This window comes from Phallusia mammillata, chromosome 4 (genome assembly GCF_965637545.1).
Source record: "Phallusia mammillata chromosome 4, kaPhaMamm4.hap1.1, whole genome shotgun sequence".
NCBI classification, from domain to species: domain Eukaryota; kingdom Metazoa; phylum Chordata; class Ascidiacea; order Phlebobranchia; family Ascidiidae; genus Phallusia; species Phallusia mammillata.
Genome location: NC_137255.1, coordinates 2,698,817 through 2,711,985, shown reverse-complemented (window position 1 = coordinate 2,711,985; position 13,169 = coordinate 2,698,817). Strand labels below are relative to the sequence as shown.

General features: G+C 38.3%; 2 protein-coding genes across 2 annotated transcripts; both read left to right on the top strand.

Moving 5' to 3' along the window:
- The first annotated feature begins 2,774 nt into the window (after nt 1-2,774).
- On the top strand, nt 2,775-6,326 carry LOC145224580 (uncharacterized). The gene is made up of 4 exons (XM_080091118.1): nt 2,775-2,973; nt 4,675-4,806; nt 5,182-5,376; nt 5,823-6,326. Exons 1-4 carry the CDS (start codon nt 2,850-2,852, stop codon nt 5,888-5,890), a joined length of 519 nt encoding a protein of 172 aa, XP_079947244.1. The 5' UTR covers nt 2,775-2,849; the 3' UTR covers nt 5,891-6,326.
- A 1,619-nt stretch (nt 6,327-7,945) lies between these two features.
- LOC145224579 (uncharacterized) lies at nt 7,946-10,755 on the top strand. Its single transcript, XM_080091117.1, has 4 exons — nt 7,946-8,546; nt 9,269-9,418; nt 9,488-9,679; nt 10,488-10,755. The coding sequence occupies exons 1-4, from the start codon at nt 8,426-8,428 to the stop codon at nt 10,556-10,558; spliced, it is 534 nt and encodes a 177-aa protein (XP_079947243.1). The 5' UTR covers nt 7,946-8,425; the 3' UTR covers nt 10,559-10,755.
- Nucleotides 10,756-13,169: the final 2,414 nt, after the last annotated feature.

Genomic DNA, 13,169 nt, shown 5'->3' with positions numbered 1-13,169 from the left:
TCAACCGAATCATTTATGACGTCACGCAAAGTCGTACGCTACGCGTTTGACATGAAAACACAAGTTTATCTACATGGTTATTAGTATAGAATGGTTGTGTTTCGTCCTTATTTCAGTTCTGTAGGGTTTGACATTGCCTTAAGCATGATTGCCAACCCGAAAATGAATTACTGATTTTTTGTCTGCTGTGGGAAAAGCGTCAATATGTTAAAAAATATAATGATTGACGCGATTTTCGTTGGTACTAAGAAGAAAGAACACGTTTAACGCTTTAAAAAAGATTCTAAAAAAGAGGCCGAATCGCAACAAATTATTCGGCCGAAACCGAATATTCGGTACATCTCTACTTAGAACTCAAGGCAATAAACTGACAACAGAGTTAGTTATAAAGCTGAAAGTTTATTTTGTTCTGTGTCCGACATTAGACGTTTAAACTTTAAGTGCGTTTGAAGATTGCAAAACAAAATTTCGCTAAAAATTCTGTCCGCAGGAAATTTTATACTGAAAACATTGTACCGGTCGCTGTATTTTTTCTGCAGTCATGAATTAATGACCCAAAATCGTCGCCATAACGACATGCCTTAAATCAGGGGTGTCCAAAGTGCGGCCCGCGGGCAAAAAGCGGCCCCCGGCGACATTTCACGTGGCCCGCGGCTGTTTTTTAAATTGTTTCGCAAAAACGTTTTTGGGTTTTGGCGACTTGCGACTTCACGCAAAAGCCTTCCATGGAACTTTATTTACCGGTAAAAGCAAAGTGTACAGCGTGCTGAAGCAACAAAATCCCACAATTTCCTTAAATCCCGTATATTTGTGTTCAATTTTTAAAAAACGTTGGCCCGCGGGCGTCTTCATTTGGCAAAAATTGGCCCGCGGACGTCTTCATCTGGCAAAAATTGGCCCCCACTAAATAAAGTTTGGACACCCCTGCCTTAAATCATTGGTTTCTAACCTTTAAGGAATTCTTAAAGAAAGGGAAATCAAAACTTGAGGGGGGAATTTACTTTCATTTGTTTATGTGGTTTGTAAATAAACACTTTAACTCTGTGAATATAACCTGTAAAGTTGATAATATACCCAATTTTCAATTATCTTTGTATAATTTAGCATCTAGCATGTAGTCTACTGGGGAGGAATAAAAATGTTTTGAATTGTTAGGGGAGGAATTCCTCGATAAAGGTTGTGAATCACCGCCCTAAACTCTAATAAACTTGTCAATTTTATTTGCCAAAAGTGACGCATTTCTTTCATGTTTAGTGATTGACCAGGGCAAACAAATAACAGCATTGCACTAAGGAGAAGCGCCACATAGCAGGTACAGCAAATAAAATTTGACGACTGAAAAATAATAGACTTGACTATCGCGTAAGTTTGTGCAAACATCACAAAATTCTCTTCTACCCCTACTCGGTCACTGTTCAGTGGTTTATAACAATACAGAAAAACGTGGACTGGACAGTCATGACTTATTTTTTCAGTAAACAGAGTTTGGGCCAAGAATTTCAGAATTGTTATCAGCGTGGGATACTTAGTCCGACAAGTCATTTGCTGCAAAGTTTGATGGCTCAGACAGCTTGTGTGTTTTGCAAGATTTCCAAGGTTAAATTTTAACTAAAACGGATAAACCTTTACCACAGAAACGAGGCAGCGTAAATATAGTTACAACAGATGAAGCAATTTGTTTGGAACCCTATGTTCTCTTACATGATTTCAGTAGGAAACTTTATGATGTAAGTTCAATCAAAATTTTGTTTACAATGTTGGCTATCAGTAGTACAGTACTACAGGCTCATTGAAGTATGTAAACGCATCTCTCTCTAATATGCAACAGAATTTACAAATGAGTATGCCGTGATCGTTGGTCTGCATGAACGCTTCAGGGCTGATCCCAGTACGTGTGCATGTGCACCTTAGCTGATCAGAAGCATAACTATTTTGACGGACGCTGTAGAAAGAGTTGAGTACTTCGCTTGTTGAAAGACAAAATAGCTTCACAATGACACTGAACAATCACCACGTCGGAAATAGCTGCGCAACGTTAAAACGTTGTGGAGCGCCAAAACAGTGGAGGGTACTGTTGATGGATAATGGCTAAACGCGGTAGAAAACATACTTTTCATGTTGGCTGTCTTCGTCGAAAGTTAAAACCTGACCAAGGGCGTTTGTATTAAATTTAAGAATTGAGGTTGACATAATCAGCTTTAACCCAGTGGTTTTTACCTGTAAGATGCCCGAAGCTTTTTATGTGGCATTCAAGTGTCTTTCTGTCATACTTATTTCACGTCAATTCACATAAGTGATAAGCCCTGGTTTTTGGGCAAAACTCGTGTCGTAGACTTCTTTAGGAGGTGCTTACCATGTTGGTTTCAGAAATATGCTTGTGTAGCCTAAAATAATGGGACCATGTCGCAATAAACAGGGTTTAGTTTGTACGCAGAGATTGCAAAAGTCGTCAGGTGGTTCGCACTCAGCAAAAAGTTGAGAACCACTGGTCAAACGCAACGATTTTGTTTACTGTTTTAGAAAGAAAAATAGTTAATTAATTGAACAACCTTTTTGTTGACTCAAGCAAAATTTCCGCATACTTTGTACTATGTTTGAGTCATGGGCGTCCGCAAAAAAAAAATACAGGGGAAGGCAATACTATCGTCACATCGCCGTGCGATAAACGGTATTTCAGAACAAAAACGCACCCCCTCTTGCCCCCCGCTGCGGACGCCCATGGTTTGAGTGTTACTTAGGAAATTGGGCGATAATTTAACAATATTTCAGTTGTATTATCCAAACAGCTTTTAGTTATAGGACAAAATTTAAGCAATAGCGTTAAATCATTGAAGACACGACTTGATATTATGGAACAGAATACGGAAAGCGACCCAGTTGGGTATGACAAAAAAATCAAACAACGAAAAAGGAAACTTTGCTTTCTTATGGTCGGAATTGCAATCGGAATCGTCCTTATTGCAGTTGTAATTGGTAAGTCGAAATGCTCTTTACCAATGTTCCGTAAAGTACGGTTGTTAGCCAAAAGCAGTTTTAAAAACAGGTTTCGTATATAAACCGTAGCAAATCATTCAGGTGCCTTTTGTGTAGGTCTGCGTCAATGCCCCATTCATTATTTCACGTGTCTGAAGTACACAAGCACCGTAAACCGAGGACCACTGTAAACAACGTTAAATGTGCACGCTGTCGTCACAAACCAATTTATGTGTAGCATAGAATTTAAATGCCTGGGTATACACACAAGCTCCCTGAATAACCGAGGACCACTGTGAGCAACATAGATGTGCACGCTGTGATCACACACCAGTTTATGCGCAACATATATTTTCATGTCCCCCAATAATATAAAAGAAGCATAAAAAAACTTGAATACATTCGAAAATCTTGTTTTTAGTTGTGGTATCGCCAGTTAAATATATCAAATCATTGAAAAGCGTTGAAGAAATCACAGCGCCTTGCACGTTTTGCCTATAAGAAGCGCGATTTGGTATTTAACGTGTCTGCGCAGACGCTTAGGTTTTCTGAGTATTGCTTTTTTTGGGATATATTTTCTGAGAACCGAGGATCGATGACCAAATGTACGCGCTGTGGTCACACCAGTTTATACGAAATATGGAATTTCTGTGCGTTAAGAAAACTCAAAATAACTAGACCTAATGACCTATTCCATTAAACATTTCATTTATGGGTATCAGCTATTTGTGTACAGTACTTTGGTATTTCCAGACGAATGAAATACGAAGATAAAAATAAAAACATTATAGTTACATAATTCACGGTTTTAAATATTCTCAGAAAGAAGATACATACCAATATATTTGTGTATTAAACATTATTTTGGACAGTTTCAATTGTCGTCTTTAGGTAAATGTAAAATGAAAGCCACAAAAGGGATTCTTTATTGCCGCACAACAGAAAACGAAATCACAGCTAATAGGTATAAACACGCCAGTCTCCATTTCGTTTGTGTTTTTTTTACACCGAATAATTGTCTTTTTCTGGAACATCGCGTCGATCCTTTTTCTGTTGTGCGGTACCAAGTTACGTTGCTTCTGCGGCTTTGTTTTAGATTTTACCTGACGTTGACAATAAAATCTGTCGGAGCTTAGTAATGTTTAACACACAGACCTCGGCTTGTGTTTTCTTGCTGTTAAAAAAAATCGTATTTGACAGTATTTCTGTAAACACTGTTGGCCATATTTTGTCCCAAGATATCCGAAAATTTGTTGCTCACACCAGAGTTGTAAGTCGGGCCGGGTTAGGACTTAGGTTTCTTAAAAAAGCGGGCCTGACTTTACACTCTGTGTCAGTATTTTTTACGTATTTTTAACTAGCTAAGTAGCCAGTTGCTGGACGTTATCTAATGTCAAACAGCCCTAAAACGCCTTGTTTAAGTGTAATTGCCTAATGTCTATTGTGTTTGTTGTCTTGGCCTTTTCTGAGGCTTCAATGTAAAGACATGTCAATCAAACTTTCGGGCCTAAACGGCTTCTCAAAAACGATTCGGGTTCGGGCAGGGTTTCGGGCTTGTACTTTCGGGTTCGGGCTCTAAGTTTAGACCCGTTTACAACTCTGGCTCACACGACTTGCTTGCATTAGTAATTAAATATGTTTTCCAATAGGAATATGTCGGAAGTACAAAAAACCTACGACAGTTTGAAACTTTGTTTTCAGTTGTGGTATTAGTAACAACGCAAACAGCTCCACCGAAAGATGTCGCTGAAGAGTTTTGGTCCAACTGCACGAAATCAAAATATTGCCAATCAGAAATTTTCGTAAATTGTAGCAACACAAGCATGTACCAAGGTAGGCGATTACAAGTTATTTTAAACCTGAATGATATCATGTATCTGCAGAAAGTGCACATTGTTTCGACCTATGAGATCTCATCAGTGCAGCTGGTGACGAGAGATCGGCCGTATTGGCTAGTGTATCCATCCGACGGCACTCCGATGCCACAACTGGGCGTACGCACAGAATAGGTGAGACACGGGTTTTTACCCTGTTGCTCCCAACAAACTGGAGTGCCATTGAACACTAGCCACCACGATCGATCTCTTGTCACCAGCTGCACCGATGAGACCTTATAGGTGGAAAAAAAGCAGTGTGGACTGTCTGCAGCCTAGTTATCATTTATTGACTTAATGCTTTTACATTACGATATCATTTATGTTTTGACAGAGTGTAGCATATGTCAAGACATAGTTTGTCCTGAAACCAATTTTCAACCATCCTCAACGGATTTTCCCCTACCACAGATGGTAGGTACCAAAATCTCATCACCAGCAGAGTTTATCAACTTTTGTCGGAAGTCAGTGTTCTGCATATTCGACAAAAAAACGAATTCGCTTGTGAGTTGCAAGGCGCATTATAAAGGTGAGAACGCAAGCAAAATAGCTCTTTTGCTGCATCTACTTATTTCCTATGCTAATAGCACTTACATGTTTCTAGCCTTGTTTAATGGTTTTACTTGTTGCTTGGGTTTTTACATTTATTTCATTTCATTTGAGACTGAAATAAGATGTGTCGAAACGTGTTGTATTAAAATGTTCTACACCAGAGGTCACCAAACTTTTTTCAGTTCGAGGCGGATAAGTTTAATAATGATTCGCGCGGGCCGCATAGTTTTCATGCCCTATAGCGCCGTTTATCAAACTTAGCCCGCGTGGCGATTTTTACAGGGGGGTAAAGGCCGTAGTTTGGTGACCCCCTGTTCAATACAAACACATTGGCTTGTTTGTTTCTTTCAAGTAATTTTACCAGCCTTTTTAGACTTTTATACAAACACGACTTGTGACAGTCAAACTGTTGTTTTTTCGCAGATAAAGTACTTTGGATGTGTTTCGGCTGTCAGCAGTATGGATGCGAATCATCGTTCAAATCGCACTAGGCTAGCTGCAGTTGCACCAGAGTTGCATGTCGGACCATCCTTTCGGATCGAGTAAGGGCTTGCGTTTCAATAAAACAGGCTTGATTCGGGCCTAACTTTACACGCTCGACGTCGGTTTGCTGCCCTTTTTCTGATCTGTGATTCGTTTTTTTTTTGTGTTGTCTTTTTACCAACTTTCGGGCCGAATTCAATGTTTGTTTTTCAAAATAAAACGGGTTCAACGTAATATTTGCGCCTGTTTCTTTTTTAAAATAGTTTGGCCGGCTTTCGGGGCTTGTACTTTCAGGTTCGGGCCTAATTTTACACCCACATACAATTTTAAATTTCACTGCAAGAACGTGTTGTAAATATTTCGCTCTTTAAAAACAAGATCAGAAAAGTTTTGCGTTGATTCATATATCAGTTTTATGCATGAAAATGTACACCATGTAATGATGAAGCATGCTTACTTAACATTCTTCATAAGTTATGTTTTTTTTTAAGAGGAGGTACTCCCACGTCTTCATATAATGTATTGGAAAAGGAACTTAGCAGCATCACTTACAGTTATTGACAACCATAATCATGTTTTTTTGCGTTCAGTCAACAACAATGTACTGTTTTCCAGTGGCGTAGGCAGCCAAAAATTTTAGGAGGGGCCAAATGATTTGTTGTCTAATACAACTTTTTGCTAACGCTCGGTGTACTTTTAACAAACACGTGACTTGCCAAACTGTGGTTCGACTGGACAGGCAACGCTTTATTGATTTATTCCATGTCTGCATAAATAAAAAAAGCATGGATTTCGGCTCACAACTTGGTGACAAAAGTCATTTTTGGTAATTAATTTAATTCCTTTGATAGTTGAGAGACGAAACCACAATGATGAGGGACGAAACTTACACTAAATTAAAGTTTATCAATGTACGGGTTTGAAAATTTGGGAGGGGCCATGGCCCCTTTGGCCCCTCCCTGGCTACGCCACTGCTGTTTTCGATAACTAAGCATTTTTACGAAACATTAGCCCAGTGTATTTTGGTAGCGTTGATTTTTTTTTACATTTCTGTCTTGTTTTTCTGTTCCAACGAAATGTAAACCATCAACAACACGAAGTGTTTTTGAGAGGTTTGTACCTCAAGCCTATGTAAAAAAAAGACAACAGGGTTAGTAATAGATCCGAGAGTTCTATTTGTAACGTGTAGATGCAGGATTAGAATTGAAAATTACAGAAACAAAATTCGCCATAAAAATGCGGTATCTTCAGGAGGCGGCAATTCTGTAGTTTGTATAAGGCCTAAGACTTTCTAGCAAGTGTAAAAAACCTACCATAGCAACGCACAGTGTATAATGTTCATGTTAGTACAAAAATAATAGTAACTCATCCTTATAAACGGCTTTTCATGGTGTTTACTTCAGGAACATACAACTTATGATGTAGATATAGACCTAACCTCAATTATCGTATCATGATGAGTTGAGTTTATTTCGCCAGGCAAAATCGTAGCAGCACAATTGCGATATATTCGATATTCGACAAATGTTATCGTTAAATCTCCTCATTGGAAAATTAGGGCTTAATTTTGAATTGTAACCAGAGGTGCGATTCAGCCGGTTCGCACCGGTTCTATAGAACCGTCTCAGAAATTTTATGAAATCAGCGAACCGGTTAGCATTACTGGTTACTGTCAATGGACTTTTGGTAACAGAAAAAATATGACTTTTGTGATAGAACCGGCTGACAATAAACTTGAATCCATACCACTGTTTATAAACCATAACGTAATATGCCTTTAATTTAATAAAGTAGCAATTTTATTCACCTAAAGTCAAGCGCTTTTACTGGTCAGTGATTTATACAGCAGCTCTGCACAAAGAAGAAAAGGGCTCTGAAGTGTTCAAAGCATGTTTTGTAACTGAAAAATGTACGTGACCGTCGCATGTACGTCTGGACAGATAGTACATTTTTTTCTCTCACCTACTTGGTTTCGGTTGACCGATTTATTTACAGCAAAACGTGAAGTTGAAAGTTACGACTTATTTTTTCAGCAAAAAGTCTTTAGGCAAGGCGTTGCAGTCTTGGTATTAATCTATCCGTTACTGTTTAGTTGAGTCTATACAGGCGTGCTAAGCGCTGGAAACAGCATTTTTGCTTACTTAGGAGGTTTTACAATAGGCATGTATAAAAGCATCGTCAATACATAACAAGCTGCTGGCGATGTACACTTTTTGACCTATAAGGTCTCATCAGTGCAGTTGGCGAGGAGAGATCGGCCATATGAACAAAGGAAGCAGTTTTGAACTATGTTTGTGTGTTATATGGCAAATAAGATGGCAATTCGTTACCTTGAGGCCGAACAGCCTTTATTTTAGGACAACGTTAAAGCTATATATAGAGAATGACTTGTGTTTGCAAATTATGTCATTACCCTGATGAAGGTGTCTCGTGTGGGACATCGAAACGTTGGCATACTATAATAAAGACTGTTGGAAGAGCTAAAATTTTGTTGATATATAGACACCATTTAAGTGTTGTGCCTTAGTCGACGATTCTACATAATGGAGCAATCGGAAATAACTGAGTCAAAGGATTATGACAAAAAAATCAAACAACGGAAAAGAAAAATCCACTTTCTTATATTCGGGATTGCAGCAATCGTCCTTATTGCAGTCGTAATCGGTAAGCGTTTTTTCCAGTATCTTACAACGTTAGCTTTTTTTTAATTTTCCTGATAAGGTAAGTAAATAAAACGAAGCAAACACAGCGTGCTCGTTTTGCTACGGGCGACATCAATTCTGCCTTGCATATTACGCATGTCTGTGCAGCACACACAAACTTCCTGAGCAAACTGAAGATCATTGAGCAACACTAAATGTTCACGCAACGGAAACAACAGTTAATGTGCAGCATAGCTTTTTTATATGCGCTCATGACATGCAATACAAAGTTAGTCAATTGGATCTAATCTTCCATCAAAAATCAACACATCAAGTTCGGATATAGCAAGCCCGCCTGGCATTTGTAGACGTTTGTTATTTCCAGTAGGCGAATAGAAAACAAACCCTACATTTTTCTACTGGTTCTAAAACGAAAAGCGTCGTATTTTGCAACCAGCTATACGATAAAATATCTTTGAAATTGTTGTTCACATAAGTTGCTTGCCTTGCTGATTAAACATGTTTTCCAATTTGATTAAGTTGAAAAGTTTAATAAAACATTGTAGCGGCCTCTCTCACTACCGTTATCGTGTGCCTTCATACTACAGCGAACCGGACAGATTGCCTTCTTTCTCTAACTCTCGCCTTATGCTGCGTATTCGCTCATTGTGTTATTCTATTACGATGTACCTCGAATAAACACCTCGCTACAACATACCATATAACTTAACCTCTTATTTTCAGTTGTGGTATTAGTAACAACTCAAACATCACAACCACCACCTAAAGATATAGCAGAAGAGTTTTGGTCCAATTGCACAAAATCAAGATATTGCCAACTGGAAAATCCAGTAAATTGCAGCATATGTAACTTCAACACAACCATGGAACAAGGTAGGCGACTAAAGATAGCTTCAAAACTTTTGTTAAAAATCTTAAAACACGTTGTTGTTGTTTTGGCAGAGTGCAACATTTGTCAGGACGTAGTGTGTCCTTCAGACAGTTTTAAACCACCAAGGAATTTTACAATACCAGAAATGTTGTATAAGAAAATTACATCACCAGAAGTATTTGTAAAGTTTTGCCGGAAGTCTGTGTTTTGCAATCTCGTAGGACAAACACAAACCTTCGTGAAATGCAAAGAGAAATATAAAGGTGAGAACGCAAGCAAAATACAAACATAGTTGTAAGTCAGTGCGGGATTTTCGGGTCCGGTCCGGACTTTATTTTTTAACAAACTTCATTCGGACCTGACTTTATATTCTGTTCAATTTAAAGCACCTAGCCAAGAAGCTAGTTGCTGGAATCGCCTTGTGCCCAACAGCTCCTGAACGTATTGTAGCCTATAGGCCAGGGGTGGGCAACCTGTGGCCCTCAGGGCAAATGCGGCCCTTGATTAACGTTTGTGCGGCCCGCAGAGACGCTTGGATTACAAATATACTAGAAAATCCAATTGTTATACATTTTTGCGGAGATTAATGCACCCGATGCTATTTTTCTGTGACCTGACAATATGTGGCTAGAATCACATGCGAATTTTACTTGTAGTTAACCATATTTGGTGAGCAACAAAGTAAAATCACCTTGTGTTATACACAGGTCCGCGATCTAATTTTTGCAATTGTATTTGGCCCCACAGTAACAAATGTTGCACACCCCTGGTATAGGCAAGCGTTCTGGTCAAACTGGGCCTTAGAAAAACAATTCCGATTCAGGTTAGGGGTTGGGGCTCGCTTACAACTCTGAAAAAAACGGCCTGTTTTCCTTCTAAACAGAGCCAACAGCAGGAAATGACTACATAAAAGGGTTGTCCTACTTTTAGACGCAAGTTTTTTTAGGGGGCAGACAAAATCTCCATGCTTTAAGTTGATTTGAAACACAAATTTATGCGAACAAAATGTGCACTTTAAAATTCTTTTTTTGTAAAAAACGCTTATGACAGTTAAAGCCTTATTTTTTTCAGATCAAGTACGCTGGGTGTGCTTCGCCTGTCAGAAATACGGTTGCAGCTCCTCGCTCGATGCACATGGCTAGCTGCAGTTACACAAACAATTCGACGTCGGGTTATTTTGCCTCATTTTTTACCCAACTTACGGGCTTGGTGTGTTGTATATTTCTGTGTTTTTGAATTCTCAATTTCCTAAAGTTCTATGCGCATTTATAAGCCATATTTCAAGCACAGCGTTTTAACTTTATAGTGTTTTTTAGTCAGTAATAAAGCCAATAGTTTATTTCGTTGCATGTACAAAATAAAATTTGCCATAAAAAGCGGTCACCTAAATTTGCCATAAAAAGCGGTCACCATTGTCACCTAAATTTTACCGGTTAAATGCTTGATTTTTGCCGTTGGGTAAACTAGTGAAAGCAATTTAACCCAAAAACGACGTTTTAGAAGTTTTACCTTTTAAACAAAGAATGACCAAGCGACACATTGGCAAAGCACAGTTATCGAAAGCGGTGGTCTTTGAATTTGAAATATGGTTTAGCATCTACTATGTAGTCTATTGGGAGAAAATGAAACGTTTTGACGGGTTTAGTGAGGAATTGGCCCTTAAAGGTTGGGAGCCACTGTGTTTTCTATAGCATACGGAATGTTTGATTTTGAATGAAAAAAACCAAACCAACGACATGCCTTTAACTCTTTTCAACTTGCCATTTTTGTTTGCCTAAAAGCAAGCATCTCTTTCTAGTTCAGCAATTTAAATGGGGCAAACTGAAAAACCACTCTACATAAAGGAGAAACGCTTTAATAGGGGAAAGCACATCCACTGCGACGACTGTAGAATATACCCGGTTACAACAAGTGGATGTCTGTGCAAACATCACAAATTCCCCTACTTGTTCTTGGTTGGGCGAGCTATTGAATAGAGAGCGATATAGTTAATGTGTTCACGACTATTCAGTCCATTAACTTTGCTTGTTATAAGTCAACTTGTTCGCTTTAGGACAAAAAAGATTGGTTTTAGACTAGGTAGTAAAACCTTTACTATAGCTTTTTGCTAATTTTCAAACCTGACTTGGGATTTGTTTTAAAAAAAATACTTTCAGGTCGGTACTGTTTTCAGGTTTGGACTCTATTTCCAGGCAACACTGAAGTAACATTGGTTTTAGAGCCTGGTGCAAATATGTTGATTTTTTTTAATACAAGGTTTTCGCGTTATGAGACGATTTAAAGCAAAATTTTTTGTCGGACTGGTTGTTAAAAAAATAGCGCATTTGCTAACTTTAAATAAGAGTAGGCTAATTCCAAGTCAATTACTTAAGGCGTCAAACCCAGCGCATTGCATTTAGCATTCTAGTGGCCAACCTTTTGTGTCATTTACGCTATTTCAGATGACAATACCAAGTTATGTTTTAGCACCAAAAGGAGAAACGCCGTATAAACATCTGCAATGACTGTAACGTTTCTAACTAACTTTTTAGTCTAAATTAGTTATTTAGAACGCCACTTAACTTAGAATGTAATCTTACGTTAATGTAGATTATTTCTCAAGCTTATGCTTGAGTTCACTATAGTTCGCTTATGGCTTTTGTGTAAGACTTGTGTATTTTTGCTGAGATAAAATTATATTATAAGGAGAAAACCTGTCTATAAACAAAACCTAATTTCACTCCACCAAGCGATTTTAATTAAAGTAACACCCAAACAATTATGATACAATAGACGTAACGCTAAATCATTAATACTGCCAAAATAACAATAATCTGGCACTAAGCTCAAAGCAACTACATTCAACACGCGGACTTTACCAATGCCCGATAAACAACACTCTCCCCCACATAACAAAAAACAGAGACATATATACAATGCGAAGGGCGTAAAAATGCAAGACGATGGCGCCAACAAATTGGCGTGCCTTCAGGGCGATACAATCGGGCGATACAACGAGCGAATAATTGCGGTTTAATAATTACATGAAATTAGTAAGGTTCTTTTGAAATACAACGTTTCTAGCGGGATTTGGGAAAGTACGGCCACAGAAAGAGATTTCTCGTCCCAAGTACAGCACGCAACAATGACCTTTAATGCCACACAAACAGACCCATTCTACGCTTCGTTTCACATTACTGACTGTTTAAAGATGCAGAGGTTTTGCAGCTAAACAGTCGACAGTTTTAGCCTATTTTCTCAGCAAAATGAGGTTTACTCAGTTTCCACAATTTAAAAGAATATTTTCGCTACGAATTAGCAACTATTTACACGCCGCATGTTTGCTTAAAGTCAACACTAAGACACAAAAGGGATTAAACTTTAACTTAAACCGCAAGTCTGGTGACGATTTTTTCTCTAAAAAAGAGGAACTACTTACCAGTATTGTTTGCCGCAGTTTGACGCTGGAACACGTTGTTTGGGCAGTTGTGTTCATATATGGGTTTTGTAAGACACTATATGGTGTGTAATTTAAGCAAAGTTGGTTTGTAATCAACATGTGTTAATGTCAACTTATAGAGTTAGTAGCACAAGTGTTTTGTAGCCGCTGTAAGAAAATCTATTTTATGATGCGGAGATAATTTTTAACCAGCATATTGGGTAATATAGCATGAAACTAAAATGAAGTGGAATGTTTGGTTCAGGCACGTTAGGTTTTTATTTTAATCTAATGTAAGGATTTATGTTTCTCAGAAGGGTTTGGTTTAGTAGCAA